This window comes from Salvelinus alpinus, chromosome 4 (assembly GCF_045679555.1).
Source record: "Salvelinus alpinus chromosome 4, SLU_Salpinus.1, whole genome shotgun sequence".
Taxonomy (NCBI): domain Eukaryota; kingdom Metazoa; phylum Chordata; class Actinopteri; order Salmoniformes; family Salmonidae; genus Salvelinus; species Salvelinus alpinus.
In genome coordinates, this window is record NC_092089.1 from 30086608 (window position 1) to 30104112 (window position 17505).

General features: G+C 44.5%; 2 protein-coding genes across 3 annotated transcripts in view; both read left to right on the forward strand.

Moving 5' to 3' along the window:
- Window positions 1–84: 84 nt before the first annotated feature.
- Window positions 85–10637, forward strand: rab13 (RAB13, member RAS oncogene family). Its single transcript, XM_071396534.1, has 7 exons — window positions 85–727; window positions 1577–1637; window positions 5798–5858; window positions 6148–6225; window positions 7826–7915; window positions 8198–8263; window positions 8488–10637. The coding sequence occupies exons 1-7, from the start codon at window positions 604–606 to the stop codon at window positions 8605–8607; spliced, it is 600 nt and encodes a 199-aa protein (XP_071252635.1). The 5' UTR covers window positions 85–603; the 3' UTR covers window positions 8608–10637.
- A 566-nt stretch (window positions 10638–11203) lies between these two features.
- Window positions 11204–17505, forward strand: part of LOC139573270 (protein ENTREP3-like) — a 41165-nt gene continuing 34863 nt past the window's right edge. Inside the window, exons 1-7 of one of the 2 annotated variants that reach the window (XM_071396538.1) lie at window positions 12558–12665; window positions 13026–13119; window positions 13303–13359; window positions 13663–13770; window positions 14247–14363; window positions 15817–15924; window positions 16143–16303. In XM_071396538.1, coding sequence (XP_071252639.1) covers window positions 13675–13770; window positions 14247–14363; window positions 15817–15924; window positions 16143–16303 — 482 coding nt within the window. In that variant the 5' untranslated portion in view covers window positions 12558–12665; window positions 13026–13119; window positions 13303–13359; window positions 13663–13674. Of the gene's footprint in view, window positions 12666–13025; window positions 13120–13302; window positions 13360–13662; window positions 13771–14246; window positions 14364–15816; window positions 15925–16142; window positions 16304–17505 lie in introns of both variants that reach the window. The other variant, XM_071396537.1, reaches the window with a different exon arrangement.

A 17505-nucleotide genomic window follows, 5' to 3' on the forward strand; every position in this document is an offset into this window, starting at 1 on the left:
CATATGGTCGAGCGCCCTCTGCTGTCTACAAGCAGTGTCGGCCATTCCTGCTGTCCCATTTCAGTCTGTTCCCTCCACTGTAATAACTGAACCTCTCCCTCTACGTAATCCTACGTGAACTTCGGCAGGAGAAAGTTTTTGGGCGAAACGTAGCCCTGTCTGTGTGGAATGGGTGTATGTTAATCGGCCGTTGGAAGAAAATAACTTGACATTTTGGCTTGATAAATGGATTTTAACAAAGCTTTGTGGCGCTGTAGAATTTTATAGCCCATTGAAGTGCAGAAGCGTTTGTTCCAACTCGTTTTTAATTTGTGGCGTTCTGTTCTATTTTTTCTCGGATCAAAAGAGACATTGGGGGAAACCGTATTTACCGGTGACAGTTTTCAAGGGAAAGGGAAAACAAGCGGATTTTATGCTAAAGAAAAGCAGAAACTCCCCAGGAGAAATGAGAGTGTAATTTTGACCTTTGTGTATGTTGAGCAATACTTTTTAAGGCATGTGTTAACCTCTTAAGCGTTACAAATAAGAAGAACATTGGAAAGTGTACTAGTTTTGTAAAGGGTCATAGTTTCTGATCATTCACCAAAAACTTTGAAAGACATTATGGCGAAGAAGTACGACTTCCTTTTCAAATTATTACTCATTGGAGATAGTGGAGTGGGGAAAACATGTCTGATTATTCGATTTGCTGAGGACAACTTCAACTCAACCTACATATCAACTATCGGTATGTAGCCTAGCTCTACGAAATCCCATTTAATCGGTTATAGCCTAATCGGCCCCTAATTCAGCAACCCTTTAAATTCGTCATTGCTGAGATAGATACCATTCTGTCAGCTAACATATAATGCCAAGTTCTTATCACTTTCACCACGCAGTTATCTCACGTTTCCAGTTCTGCTGTGTTCATGTCTCTACACGTCTCTATCACTGTCTTCCTATATCTCAATCTGATATCCCTATTGTAGTTCACCTACATTGTTGCTGTGCTGCTGTTGTTTCTATATCTTCTCCATATCCTCCTCTCCCCTCCCTCACTTTACCCAGAGGGTCCACCCACCCCCATTCCTCCTATCTCTCCTATCTCTCCTATCTCTTTTCAGTCTCTCATTATCAGAAAAATGGTTGTCCTCCTTTGGAATTCACAGTTTAAGACGCCCATCTTCTCTGTCCTCTCCCTCTCTCTCTCTCTGCCATCCCTCTCTTTCTCTGACCATCCCTGTCCTGCAGGAAACCCAGACAATAACAAACCCAGAGACTGTGTGTGTATATATATATATATATATATATATATATATATATATATATATATATATATATATATATATATATATATATATATATATATATATATATTCTGCCGTGTTGTACCATATAGCTAGACAGACTTTACTATCCCAGTGAAAGTTTGATGAATTGGGAATGCCTGTCTCACCCTCCATGCATGTCAAAATGGTTTAATTGGCATGACCTATATTTGCTGCAATGTGTGTGGGAATTTAACTTATTGTCTTCCCTCCCTTCCTGTCGACCTCCTCCCTCCCCTCTCTCTGTCATCCTCCCATCCTTTCTTCAGGCATCGACTTTAAAGTAAAGACGATAGACGTGGAGGGAAAGAAAGTCAAACTGCAAGTCTGGTAAGAGAAGAGGATCCAGGCAAAGAAAGAATGAAAGGTCCATTTAGGACTACTGTTTGCTGGTCTCTAAGAGTGATGACAGTTATGGGACCGACACACAGATTTTATTCAACTCCTCGTGTGTTCTGGACGTGTGTCTACTTCTCTTTCTCAGAGGAAAGAGGAACCTCCCTTTTTACCAAAACAACCAACTGTTTATGTTGGTTTTCTGTCCAAATGTCACTCAAAGGGTCACCACTCACTGATTGTAGTACAAGACCTTAGGAATGCAAGATTTTGATTTTATTTGTCTTGTTAGACTAAAGGCATGCAACCCAGTATGCAATAGCTGCAATATACACTACAAATCAAAATCTAATCAAATTGTATTTGTCACATGCGCCAAATAAAACAGGTGTAGCCCTTACCGTGAAATGCTTACTTACAAGCCCTTAACCAACAATGCAGTTCAAGAAATGTAGGGGAACAATGTAGATAGTCCAGGTGGCCATTTGATTAGTTGTTCAGCAGTCTTATGGCTTGGGGGTAGAAGCTGTTAAGGAGCCTTTTGTTCCTAGACTTGGCGCTCCGGTACCGCTTGCCTTGCGGTAGCAGAGAGAACAGTCTATGACTTGGGTGACTGGAGTTGTTGACAATTTTTTGGGCCTTCTTCTGACACATCTAGTATAGAGGTCCTGGATGTCAGGAAGCTTGGCCCCAGTGATGTACTGGGCTGTACACACTACCATTTGTAGTGCCTTACGGTCAGATCCATACCAGGCAGTGATGCAACTGGTCAGGATGCTCTTGATTTTTTTATTTTACCTTTATTTAACCAGGCAAGCCAGTTAAGAACAAATTCTTATTTTCAATGACGGCCTAGGAACAGTGGGTTAACTGCCTTGTTCAGGAGCAGAACAACAGATTTTTACCATGTTAGCTCTGGGATTCGATCTTGCAAACTTTCAGTTATATGTCCAACGCTCTAACCACTAGGCTACCTGCCGCCCGATGGTGCAGCTATAGAACTTATTGAGGATCTGGGGACCCATGCCGAAAAGGTGTTGTCGTGCCCTCTTCACAACTGTCTTGGTGTGTTTGGACCATGATAGTTTGTTGGTGATGTGGACACCAAGGAACTTGAAACTCTCGACCCGCTCCACTTCAGTCCCGTCAATGTTATTGGGGGCCTGTTCGGCCCTCCTTTTCCTATAGTCCACGATCAGCTCCTTTGTCTTGCTCACATTGAGAGAGAGGTTGTTGTTCTGGCACCACACTGCCAGGTCTCTGAACTCCTCCATATAGGTTGTCTCATCATTGTCGGTGATCAGGCCTACCACTGTTGTGTCGTCAGCAAACTTAATGATGGTGTTGGAGTCGTGCTTGGCCACGCAGTCGTGGGTGAACAGGGAGTACAGGAGGGGACTCAACATGCACACCTGAGGGGCCCCAGTGTTGCGAATCAACATGGCAGATGTGTTGTTACCTACCCTTACCACCTGGGGGCGGCCCGTCAGGAAGTCCAGGATCCAGTTGCAGATGGAGGTGTTTATTCCCAGGGTCCTTAGCTAGTGATTCGCTTTTTTGGGCACTGGTGTTGAACGCTGAGCTGTAGTCAATGAACAGCATTCTCACATATGTGTTCCATTTGTCCAGGTGGGAAAGGGCAGTGTGGAGTGCAATAGAAATAGCATAATGTGTGGATCTGTTGGGGTGGTATGCAAATTGGAGTGGGTCTAGGGTTTCTGGCATGATGGTGTTGATGTGAGCCATGGCCAGCCTTTCAAAGCACTTCATGGCTACCGAAGTGAGTGCTACGGGGCAGTAATCATGTAGGCAGGTTACCTTCGCTTTCTTGGTCACAGGGACTATGGTGGTCTGTTTGAAACGTGTAAGTATTACAGACACGGCCAGGGAGAGCTTGAAAATGTCAGTGAAGACACTTGCCAGTTGGTAATGCTTTGAGTACACGTCCTGGTAATCCATCTGTCCCCGAGGCCTTGTGAATGTTGAACTGTTTAAAGGTCTTGCTCACATCGGCTACGGAGAGCGTGATCATACAGTCATCCGGAACAGCTGGTGCTCTCATGCATGCTTCAGTGTTGCTTGCCTCGAAGCGAGCATAAAAGGCATTTAGCTCATCTGGTAGGCTCGCGGTGACCAAAAGCATGTGGGCACCTGTTCGTTGAACATATCATTCCAGATTCATGGGCATTAATATGGGGTTGAGGTCAGGGCTCTGTGCAGGCCAGTCAAGTTCTAACACACCAATCTCGACAAACCATTTTTGTATGGACCTGGCTTTGTGCACGGGGGCTTTGTCATGCGGAAACAGGAAAGGGCCTTCCCCTAACTGTTACCACAAAGTTGGAAGCACAGAATCGTCCAGAATGTCATTGTATGCTGTAGTGTTAAGATTTCCCTTCACTGGAACTAAGGGGCCTAACCCGAACCATGAAAAACAGCCACAGACCATTATTCCTCCTCCACCAAACTGTACAGTTGGCACTATGCATTGGGGCAGGTAGCTTTGTCGTGGCATCAGCCAAACCCAGATTTGTCGGTTGGACTGCCAGATGGTGAAGTGTGATTCATCATTTCAGAGAACATGTTTCTACTGCTCCAGAGTCCAATGGCAGCGAGCTTTACACCACTCTAGCTGACGCTTGGCATTGCGCATGGAGATCTTAGGCTTGTGTGAGGCTGTTCGGCCATGGAAACCCATTTCATCAAGCTCCCGATGAACACTTCTTATGCAGAGGCAGTTTGGAACTTGGTAGTGAGTGTTACAACAGACAATTTTTACACGGTACGTGCTTCAGCACTCAGCAGTCCCGTTCTGTGAGCTTTTGTGGCCTACCACTTCACGGCTGAGCCGTTGTTCCTCCTAGACGTTTCCACTTCACAATAACAGCACTTACAGTTGACTTGGGCAGCTCTAGCACGAACTGACTTGTTGGAAAGGTTGCATCCTATGACGGTGCCACATTCAAAGTCACTGAGCTCTTCAGTAAGGCCATTCTACTGCCAATGTTTATCGATGGAGATTGCATGGCGGTGTGCTCGATTTTTATACACCTGTCAGCAATGGGTGTGGCTGAAATAGCCGAACCCACTAATTTTAGAAGAGGTGTCCACATACTTTTTTATATATAGTGTTTATCTGGCATATGTCACTGAGTACACTGAGATATTGACTGGCAAGGCCTTTGGTGTAGGCTATGACTTCACCTATGTTTTATCTGTCAGTGAATGCCAGTGAGTTATCAGAAAGCCAGACATGAAGTCTGAATCAGCCGTAAAGAGTTTATTGAACTGGCATAAAACATACGTCTCATCTCTGTGGATTCCACACCCCTGGTAGAAGTTGTCCTTTGATACAGGATCAGGTTAACCTCCCCAAATCCTGACTTGAGCCATTAGGGGGGGATATGCCATACTGACCATCACAGGAGGCTGCTGAGGGGAGAATGGCATGAACGGAGTAAAGTGAAGGGCACCAAACACCTGGAAACCATGTGTTTGATGTATTTGTTACCATTCCACTTATTCCGCTCCAGTCATTAGAACGAGCCTGTTCTCCCCAATTTAAGGTGCCACCAACCTCCTTTGCTGACCATAGCTCAGTGTGTAGGTGGGGAACTTCTACGTTCTGTGCTGTGAGAACATTAGTGTGACCATAGCGTATTGTTTTTGCAGAAGTGTGGATAAATGATGTGCTGGACACACGTGTGTAAAGGCTGTATTACTCTGGATATGTATGTGTAAACAGTGTACTCTTTGAATTGGGTGCTGCATTAGAAAAACAGGAAATGTGTAGAGAAAGAACAGCTGCCAACACAGACAAATCTGCAGTAGTTTCAGTGCTTACTACAGATGTAGGATCTTAATTTGAAATGCAAACTTGTAGTGTATTTGATTTTTAAAAAGGGTTCTAAAATGTGTAATTTCCACTTTGAAATTTCAGACTTGATTTACCCTTATGGAAAATGTATCAACCCCTACAAAAATGTCCATTAATTATAATCCACATAATAATTCACATTTCCTGTTGCTGCAGGATAATTTTCCTGTTGTAGCAAACTGGTTCAAATTAAGATCCTACATCTGTACTCCAGGGTGTTCAAAGAGCTACTTTTTGAAGAAGGTGAAACATTTCCCCTAATGTATTCTGTTTTCAGGGACACAGCAGGGCAGGAGAGGTTTAAGACCATCACTACAGCCTACTACAGAGGAGCTATGGTGAGTCTCTCAACTCTCTCTCAATCAGATCACAAGTGATTTAATCATCTACACCTGTCTAAAACTGTGAGCACAATCAGAATGTGGACAAGATCAGGACAAAAGGGGCATCTTAGCACCAGGCATAAACGGGCCTCCTCTCTCTTCACCTTTGTAGATATGAAAGAATATTATGGGTGTAAGATCATGACTGAAACTATTAGTATCATATTTCTTACATCCATCAGGTTGATTTTGAATTGCACAATGTTTTATTTTTGTCTGACTCGTGTCTCCCGTGATCTCTCAGGGCATCATCCTGGTGTATGACATCACAGATGAGAAGTCCTACGAGAACATTCAGAACTGGATGAAGAGCATCAAGGAGGTGACAGGGAAACAGACTGACTGTTGACAGGGGAACAGACTGACTGTTGACAGGGTAACAGACTGACTGTTGACAGGGAAACAGACTGACTGTTGACAGGGAAACAGACTGACTGTTGACAGGGAAACAGATTGACTGTTGACAGATAAACACAAAGCCTGACTGTTGACAGGTAAACAGACTGACTGTTGACAGGGAAACAGATTGACTGTTGACAGATAAACACAAAGCCTGACTGTTGACAGGTAAACAGACTGACTGTTGACAGGGAAACAGATTGACTGTTGACAGATAAACACAAAGCCTGACTGTTGACAGGTAAACAGACTGACTGTTGACAGGGAAACAGACTGACTGTTGACAGGGAAAACACAGACTGACTGTTGACAGGGAACAGGGAAACAGACTGACCGTTGACAGAAAAAACACAGGCTGACTGTTGACAGGGAAAACACAGACTGACTGTTGACAGGGAAAAACACAGACTGACTGTTGACAGGAAAAACACAGACTGACTGTTGACAGGAAAATACGACAGACTGACTGTTGACAGTGGAACACAGACTGACTGTTGACAGGGAAATACGACAGACTGACTGTTGAGAGTGGAACACAGACTGACTGTTGACAGTGGAACACAGACAGACTGTTGACAGTGGAACACAGACTGACTGTTGACAGAGAAACAGACTGACTGTTGACAGGGGAACAGACTGACTGTTGACAGGGGAACAGACTGACTGTTGACAGGGAAAATACCAACTGACTGTTGACAGGGAAAACACCAACTGACTGTTGACAGGGAAAACACCAACTGACTGTTGACAGGGAAAACACAGACTGACTGTTGACAGGAAAACACAGACTGACTGTTGTGAAAGAGGGAAGGGACAAGACATGACACAGTCCAGAAAGAAACTGAGGGCAGCATTTTCTCAGACCTCTAGGAAGGATTTGAAACAATAAAATGAGACATGAGCAACACTACCAGAGAGTCTCATACCACTGTTTCCTTATTCTGTGGTCAGTGATGGATGACGTTTAGAAAAGCACGAGGAGCAGAAATGATGTAGCTGTCTCTCCACTGACATTGGAGGCACAGTCCTGGTCCTCATTATAGAAACATGTTAACATTCTTTAGATGAATCAGCCGTTATGCACAGTGACATCAAACAACCCCTAGACAGGCAGTCTTATGGAATGACTGCACAGGACATTATTCTGATTGACCAGACTTCTTATTGCCATCTATAAACCACAATAACAAGGGTTACATTGAGACTAGATGTTGGTCTGTTTTCTAAGGGGGCGCCTTTAGTGAATAACGGGGCATACAACTGCACTCCCAAAAACATGTTTACATTTGTTTAATTTTGTTTGCATAGTTAACAAAGATAACAGTTCAATGTGAACATTTTGAAATTAGTTCATGATTTCCCATCTGAACCAAGAGTTAGACGTGGCTCCAATTTAGAGCTGAATTAAAGCCTCTCCTAGAGGGTGCTTGGGGAGGCAGAACTAAGGGCAGAAGTTGAGGGATACATCATTGAAATATAAAATGGATGCGATGGATGCCAACTCCCTATCTTTTATCCCCCAGAATGCATCAGCGGGGGTCAGCCGGATGTTGCTAGCTAACAAATGTGACATTGAGGCCAAGAGGAAGGTATCCAAGGAAACGGGGGAAAAGGTGAGCCTCTACAATTTTTATGATCATTGTTTTGATAATGAAGTGTTTTCTTTCAATGATATTGACACTGATGTGCAGATGTTAGTGATGGATGAATGGATGTGTGGATCATTGAGGGATAAGAGCTCCGACTTTTCAACCTGAAGATCACTGACGTCATGATTTGACCTCGTATTTTTCTGAGTTCCCAGTTGTTCTGAACGTGGCATAAATTCTGCTGATTAGGAGAGGGAAGTGACATCATATCCTGCTGTAATCACACTTGCGTTCTGTTGTTGACAGCTGGCAAAGGATCATGGGATCAGATTCTTTGAGACCAGTGCAAAGGCCAGCATCAATGTTGATGAGGTGAGATAAATATGTTATTTTAGATGTTATATTTATGTCCTTTATTCAATCACAGAGTCTGTCTTTATCTGGTCCTTTATTATGCATTTCACATGGGGAATATGGGTGATATGTTGTCCTTTTCATACAGGTTACATGTGCCACATACCCTAATTATCCCCACTCGCCCACTGTTACCCTTTCTCTGCCTCTCTCTCCCTCCACCTCTTCCTGCCTCTCTGTAGTCTTTTATGGCTTTGGCTCGAGATATTCTACTGAAGTCCAGCAAGAAGCCGGGCCCCACAGGTCGCGAGGTCAAAATCACCAACGCTGAGAAGAAATCCTCCAAATGTCTCCTACTGTAGAGGCAGAGCTGGCCTGTCCTGGCTGACTCTTCGTTACCTGAGGGAACTATCACATCTAGGAACAATATTATTGCAAAGGAAAGGGTTTCAAAGGCGCAATCCACAAGTTCTCTGTCCCCTGTGGCAACAAGATCAATTTCAAACACTATTGACTTGAGAAAAAATATAAATGTTTTCATTTACTACCCCCTCCCCTTTAAAAAGTGCTGACTACACTTTTTTTTTTTTACCAGAAAGCGAATTTATGGATTGCACTTTTAATGACCATGTAACTATGTTGAGGTGGTCCAAGGGCATTTTACAGAGGAATATCCAGTGGTTTGTTTAAAGAATAGGATGAATACCTTGATTTCACCCAAAAATGTTTTGTATCAACTGTCTTCAATCTCCTGCAATGGCTTTGTTGTCATGGTGACTGACTGATTGACAGCCAGGGTATGTTTACACTCCACCAGAGCCATACAGAGTTAAGGAAAATATCTTCCATGTTTGCTCCACATGTTCCATGAGACAACATTCCAAAATGGATTCCTTCTACAATGATCTGTTGAATTAGATTTTGTGGAACCAACATGGTGGTCGCTCAAATTCTAAATCCCAAACTGAGTTTGCTGAACTCTGTAATCCCATGGCTCTGGTGCACAGCTCCTTAATGGAACAAGAGTCTGCTGTGTTTCATCCTATCTCTCTATTTCAGAGGGATTCTTTTTCCTTGATTAACCAGGAACATTAACAAGTGACCTTTTCAGTGAAACTGCCAATCACATTCTTGCTTTTTGATTGAACAGTTGATGAAACAGTAGATTGTCTTGAGAGTGTAATCACTAGGTTTCTCATATCTAAATTAGTTCCTGATGGAGAGACAAGGTCAAAAACCAGCAGATATTACTGTAACATTAAAGGTAACTACTACCATAATGGCGACCCTAGAGGACCTGAGTTTTACACCGCTGCCATAGAATCACTTTTCAGTGTCATAGCCAAAGAATTAGAATTAGGACAACACGCAGACATTCCTTTCCATTTGTTTTATTTCTATGTTTATAGCAGCTCATAGCTGTTTAGGAGGAGCACAGGGGGCATTCTAGAGAGTGACGGGAGTTTAGATCTATATGCTGTAACTATGGTGATGGTACATTATGCTCTTAAAGGGATAGTTCACCCTGAATTGTAATTTTGCCTGTGTTTTCCACACTAGGTAAAGATGAGTGATCTGGGTTGTGCCTGTTGTAAACTATTCTTCTACTACATAAAGTGTGGTACATGGATGGACTGAGGATGTGGAAGAGGGAGACAGAGAAGTGCAATATGAGAGGAGTGGAGTGATGAGCCAATGAGATGGATAGATGAAGCAAGGGAACAAAAACAGATGAGTAAAGCAAGTGTCATAGAGACAGGGATGGAATGATGCTGATGAGAGTTGGACATAGAGGGATGAGATGTTCTCTTTTTTGCTGATAGACTTACTGACCCTTTCTGATCTGATAGACAAACTGACCTTTTATCTGATGCACCTGTTCAACAGCTTTGGGGAAAAGAACCACCCTTCCTTCCTCTTTCAGACAGACCAGGGCCCTGGTCCAATGCACCCTGGAGGTAATCACTGATGTACTACTGGATAGATTTGCAAATATATCTCTCCATATATCATATACTGTACTGTGATTGGACAAGACTTCCACCTCGATACTCTCACCAATCCAAACGTGTCAGATCAGTGATTACTCTGAAGGAAGAAATGATGTCGCTTCCCATGCCAGACACTACATAATCATTACTGTGCCATCAAGCTTCTCTGTCTATGGGTTCATTTCAATTCTCTAAAGTGTCTTCTGGGAAGAAGCTACTCCAGACTATTGAGATGATGCACCCTGTGTGTTTTTACTCTGATATCTCACCTTTCCTCTTTTCCTTCACACACATTTTCACCCTTTCGACCATTCCATGTCTGATCAATTATCTTATGACCAATGTATACCATTTGACATACGCGCTGCTTAGCCTATTCAATAAAAGACTGTCAAAAAGAACCCTTCTATTTTGTAGGCTTATACTTTAATTTTCTCAGAGTGAATTGCATTTTGGTGCATCACTCTCGCCTGTCCCACTAAAATAGTGTATCTCAGCTTACAGGAATCAGTGCATTGTCCCCCACTCTCCAAACCTTCACAGTTTCATGAATAAGTCTAACAGCCCCCCCCCCCCCCCCCCCCAAAGAGCATTGCTGCATTTTTACCTATGACAATAGCAGCTGGGCAAAATGTGTCCTTTAATGGCTTACATACATGTTCTTGTTGAGCCCCTCGCCATCCTTCCCCCTGATATGTATAGGCCTATATAAGAGATGAGGATAGAACCAAAGTGAAACATAATGTAACATACAGTCAGTCCTATAGTGTGAGACGTGTATAATAGTGAACTACAACTGCCTATAGTCCTGGGACTACAAACTTCCTGGAGGCCGCACAGTGCAGTGAAATCCTATCTGATTGGCTGGCTGCAGTAAGCCTTGAAGGTGGGTGCCCCTCTCGCGCAGCATCAGCACCAGGACACGCGGGCTTTGCCGCATCCTCCACGCGCGTCTTGCGTGCCTTTTCGTCACATGACGACGTGTCGGTTTACAAACACTAGGCATTCCTTTCTTTTGACTCTACGGTGAAGGAGAGAGAATGGAGGGGTGGGGTGATGGTGAACGGGAAAGAGAAGAATGATCATCAGCAAGGCTTTTTGACTTGGGAAACGGATGTGTGTGGAAACTGGAACCGATGGCTTGAGGTGTGTGTGTGACGTATAATTCGGCGCAGTGAGGTAGATGTCCGGGATATACACGAGCAGAACGGGAGGCCCGCGTGACTGCTGCAGGGAAGAGAGAAGAGGACAGAGGGGGGTGAGTTTGTGTGGTCCACCGCAAAACTCCCACGGAGGCAAAAGATGGAAAGAGGAGGAATAGCAAATGAAAACAGCACAAACGTGCCGAAGGCTCAAGGAGGATGAACTTTCTATAATTTATTTACGTTTACTTTCGACGGATTTAAGTAATTTCTTAACCTGAACGGTTTGCAGACCGGACCGATTAAGATCTGACCAAGAGCTATCTCTCTCATCCTTCGGATAGGTCCGGTAGTCGGACCTTCGTGAGGACAGGACAACTCGGGCCTTGTTTCAATGCTTGTTCCTCGTCACCTTGACAAGATCCAGACCCACTCACCGCCCTACACAATACATGTGGTTTCTCATTACCGTAGAAACAACGGGATATGTGGTGCTTAATAACGGGTGCTGCTACAGGACTGCGGCCTCGGGGCTCCGCCCACCGCAATGCTATGGGCCTTAGAGATATTGAGAGAGAGGAACAGAGGAACGGAGCTGTGTGTCGTAAATGCATTCAGGTTCTCAAGGATTAGCCCTAGGTATTTTTCTTATTTTTTCCCTCACGTGAACATGTTGAAGTTTGTCTGGGGTGCAGATGTAATAGGACATATACACTCTGCTAAGAAGCTATTGCTGTTTTCATATGCTAAATAGCCCAGTCTTCTGAGTTGAGAGTTTTTGGAAACTGCACTGTGGCGCGTCAGGGTCGAACCTTGGCGATTGCACAACGCGCTTTGTCATCTGCCAATTGACTACGCCGGGCCTAAGTGAAAAGGGGGTGATTTTTTTCAAAGCAACAAACTCTCCATCTCTCTTTCACACACACACACACACACACACACACACACACACACACACACACACACACACACACACACACACACACACACACACCGCATATAGGCCTACACACACGCACACATACACAGACTCACCACTCTCCACACACACCAGCCATGCCATCCCCGTCAGACTCCAGCAGTGTAGTGTCAGCCTCTGGGTCTAGGGGCTGGTCAGATAGCTGCCGGGGCATGTCTGGCCGTCAGGGTGGGGCCAAACTGCTGCTGTACCTGGGGCTGTGCCACTTGGGCCTGGGGGCCATGGTCCTGGCCTTCTCCTTCACCAGCATGGCCTTCACATCCTCAGCCCGCGTCCGACAGTCCTGCCCCTTCTGGGCCGGCTTCTTTGTGAGTATCCTGTGGGAGCATCTCTAAATGGGCTGAATCACTACCTTTCCTTCATCTGCACTGATGAGGAGGGACTATCCTGGAAACCTAAATATCATGTTTAGCAGGATAATCATAAGTCCATTATGCAATGGAGGAACATGATCTTAATGCAAAAAAATTGATTTATATTTTACAGATGTGGGAACTTCATTTGATCACTATTTCATGCAAAGCATGAAATGCAAACTTGTAGTGTATTTGAGTTTTTACACTTTGAAATTACTGGCTTGATTTGCCCTAACTGAAAATGTATCAACCCCTACAAAAATATCCGCAAATTATAATTCACATAATAATTCACATTTCCTTTTGCGGCAGGATTATTGTCCAAACTGCACCAAACTGGCTCAAATGAAGATCCTACATCTGTATGTGAAACTCACCCCTGAAAAGAAAGAAGGCTGTTTTATAGGTGAAAGCAATATGGAGAATGTCTCTGTCAGATGGAGTGCAGATGGAGGAAAGGATACATGGAGAAGAAACCTCTTCAGAATATTGAAATCATCCCCATATTTCCTGGCTGTGGTTGATTGTGTTCTAGATATGATAATTGATGAATGTATTTTCCTTACTGTAATGTGTGTGTTGTGCTTAGGTTGTGGCATCAGGGTTAGTTGGACTTATCTCATGGAGAAGACCACTCACTCTGGTGGTGAGTAGTACACAAGTGTCTAATTTTATGTCTATGGTGTGTGTGTGTGTGTTTGTGCGTGTGTTTGTGCGTGTGTTTGTGTGTGTGTGTGTGTGTGTATGTTTGTGCGTGTGTATGTAACTGACCAACCTGCTACCTGATTGGAACACAGGTCATCTGCATACCGAGCCCACCGAGCTCCAGCCTATAGGCAGCTAGAACAATTATTTAGGTCACAGCCAAGGTTACTCATCCCATGTGTAGTTCTCTGACCCCCTACGTGTCTCCCTCTTCATGTGTCCCTCCCCATGTCTCCCTCTCCAGGTGTCCCTCTTCATGCTGCTGTCTGCTGTGTGTGTCATCCTTAGTCTGGCTGGATCCATGCTCTCCTGTCAGAACGCACAGATGGTCAAGTCACTCCTCACCTGCCAGGTATGTAGGGAAAGGGGAAATGGGTTGTACAACTGAATGCATTCAACCAAAATGTGTCTTCCGCATTTAACCCCTCTGAATCAGAGAGGTGCACACAGCCCTGTGGAGAGTATGTGTGGGTGGGTGGGGTGGGGGGGTCGCATTTAACCCCTCTGAATCAGAGAGGTGCACACAGCCCTGTGGAGAGTATGTGTGGGTGGGTGGGGTGGGGGGGTCGCATTTAACCCCTCTGAATCAGAGAGGTGCACACAGCCCTGTGGAGAGTATGTGTGGGTGGGTGGGGTGGGGGGGTCGCATTTAACCCCTCTGAATCAGAGAGGTGCACACAGCCCTGTGGAGAGTATGTGTGGGTGGGTGGGTGGGGTGGGGGGGTCGCATTTAACCCCTCTGAATCAGAGAGGTGCACACAGCCCTGTGGAGAGTATGTGTGGGTGGGTGATGTGTGTGTGTTAATTCTCAGTGTGTGTTTTTTGCAGGTGGAGAATGGGTTGTGTGTGTGTTGCGCCCCAACACACTCCTGCTCTATAAACGAGGAGGAGACCTTGGTACTCTACCTAAACGCAGACTGCCACTCTGTCAGACATCAGCTCAAGGTGTGTGTGTGTTTAATGACAGCTCAGTGTGTGTGTGTTTGATGACAGCTCAGTGTGTGTGTGTTTAATGACAGCTCAGTGTGTGTGTGTTTGATGACAGCTCAGTGTGTGTGTGTTTGATGACAGCTCAGTGTGTGTGTGTTTGATGACAGCTCAGTGTGTTTGTTTAATGACAGCTCAGTGTGTGTGTGTTTAATGACAGCTCAGTGTGTGTGTGTTTAATGACAGCTCAGTGTGTGTGTTTAATGACAGCTCAGTGTGTGTTTAATGACAGCTCAGTGTGTGTGTGTTTAATGACAGCTCAGTGTGTGTGTGTTTAATGACAGCTCAGTGTGTGTGTGTTTAATGACAGCTCAGTGTGTGTGTGTTTAATGACAGCTCAGTGTGTGTGTGTTTAATGACAGCTCAGTGTGTGTGTGTTTAATGACAGCTCAGTGTGTGTGTTTAATGACAGCTCAGTGTGTGTTTAATGACAGCTCAGTGTGTGTGTTTAATGACAGCTCAGTGTGTGTGTGTTTAATGACAGCTCAGTGTGTGTGTGTTTAATGACAGCTCAGTGTGTGTGTGTTTAATGACAGCTCAGTGTGTGTGTGTTTAATGACAGCTCAGTGTGTGTGTTTAATGACAGCTCAGTGTGTGTGTGTTTAATGACAGCTCAGTGTGTGTGTGTTTAATGACAGCTCAGTGTGTGTGTGTTTAATGACAGCTCAGTGTGTGTGTGTTTAATGACAGCTCAGTGTGTGTGTGTTTAATGACAGCTCAGTGTGTGTGTGTTTAATGACAGCTCAGTGTGTGTGTGTTTAATGACAGCTCAGTGTGTGTGTGTTTAATGACAGCTCAGTGTGTGTGTGTTTAATGACAGCTCAGTGTGTGTGTTTAATGACAGCTCAGTGTGTGTGTGTTTAATGACAACTCAGTGTGTGTGTTTAATGACAACTCAGTGTGTGTGTTTAATGACAGCTCAGTGTGTGTGTTTTATGACAGCTCAGTGTGTGTGGCGTCTATATTCTCTGAGAGTATGTGGGCTACATTTTCTGATGTCGACAATAATTTATGCAGATGATGTAAGCAGAGCATAATATAATAGCCAAGGGACCTGATGCACGCTGCAGTATGTATAAATTATTACAAACAGTAACCAAACTGCTCCTAACTGCCCTGGCCTCCTGACTGTGTGTTACGTGCTGATCTCCTCTCCTCTGTTCCAGGACCTGTTGTTCAGTGCTTGTGGTCTGAGTGTCCTCTCCTCTGTTCCAGGACCTGTTGTTCAGTGCTTATGGTCTGAGTGTCCTCTCCTCTGTTCCAGGACCTGTTGTTCAGTGCTTGTGGTCTGAGTGTCCTCTCCTCTGTTCCAGGACCTGTTGTTCAGTGCTTGTGGTCTGAGTGTCCTCTCCTCTGTTCCAGGACCTGTTGTTCAGTGCTTGTGGTCTGAGTGTCCTCTCCTCTGTTCCAGGACCTGTTGTTCAGTGCTTGTGGTCTGAGTATTCTCTCTACCATCATCTGTACTCTCTCTACTGTCACCTGTAGTATACACATCTTCTCACTGGACCTAGTGCACCTGGTGCGTCTATACACACACACACACACACACACACACACACACACACACACACACACACACACACACACACACACACACACACACACACACACACACACACACACACACACACACACACACACACACACACACACACACACACACACACACAGACAATATTTTCTTTATCCATCCCTTATGATTTCTCCCCTCCTCTATCTCTGTTTGTTTCTCTCTAGCTCGCCCCGCACCGCTCTCGCTCCGTCAACCCAGAATGCACCACTCCTCAGGACGCCTTCCTGAACAACATCATGGACTTTGAGGAGTTTGTCCCGCCCATTCCTCCGCCCCCCTACTACCCCCCTGAATACACCTGCAGCTCTGAGACAGACGCACAGAGGTAATAACACACACACAGGTAGCCTGAAGGTTAGAGCGTTGGGGTTGCTGGTTCGAATACCAGACCTGACAAGGTGATAAATATGTTGCTGTGCCCTTGAGCATTGCACTTAACCCTAATTGCTCCAGGTGCGCTGGACAATGGTGACCCCGGCTGTGACCCCACTCCCTGCGTGTGTCTCAGGGGGAGTTGGGATATGGTGACCCTGGCTGTGACCCCACTCCCCGCGTGTGTCTCAGGGGGAGTTGGGATATGGTGACCCTGGCTGTGACCCCACTCCCTGCGTGTGTCTCAGGGGGAGTGTGAGGGTTCTAGTTCTCATCAACATGTATAGTATAATCACTCATACTGTACAGTACTGTGAGGGTTCTAGTTCTCATCAACATGTATAATATAATCACTCATACTGTACAGTACTGTGAGGGTTCTAGTTCTCATCAACATGTATAGTATAATCACTCATACTGTACAGTACTGTGAGGATTCTAGTTCTCATCAACATGTATAGTATAATCACTCATACTGTACAGTACTGTGAGGGTTCTAGTTCTCATCAACATGTATAGTATAATCACTCATACTGTACAGTACTGTGAGGGTTCTAGTTCTCATCAACATGTATAGTATAATCACTCATACTGTACAGTACTGTGAGGGTTCTAGTTCTCACCAACATGTATAGTATAATCACTCATACTGTACAGTACTGTGAGGGTTCTAGTTCTCATCAACATGTATAATATAATCACTCATACTGTACAGTACTGTGAGGGTTCTAGTTCTCATCAACATGTATAGTATAATCACTCATACTGTACAGTACTGTGAGGGTTCTAGTTCTCATCAACATGTATAATATAATCACTCATACTGTACAGTACTGTGAGGGTTCTAGTTCTCGTCAACATGTATAATATAATCACTCATACTGTACAGTACTGTGAGGGTTCTAGTTCTCATCAACATGTATAGTATAATCACTCATACTGTACAGTACTGTGAGGGTTCTAGTTCTCATCAACATGTAGTATAATCACTCATACTGTACAGTACTGTGAGGGTTCTACTTCTCATCAACATGTATATTATAATCACTCATACTGTACAGTACTGTGAGGGTTCTAGTTCTCATCAACATGTATAGTATAATCACTCATACTGTACAGTACTGTGAGGGTTCTAGTTCTCATCAACATGTATAG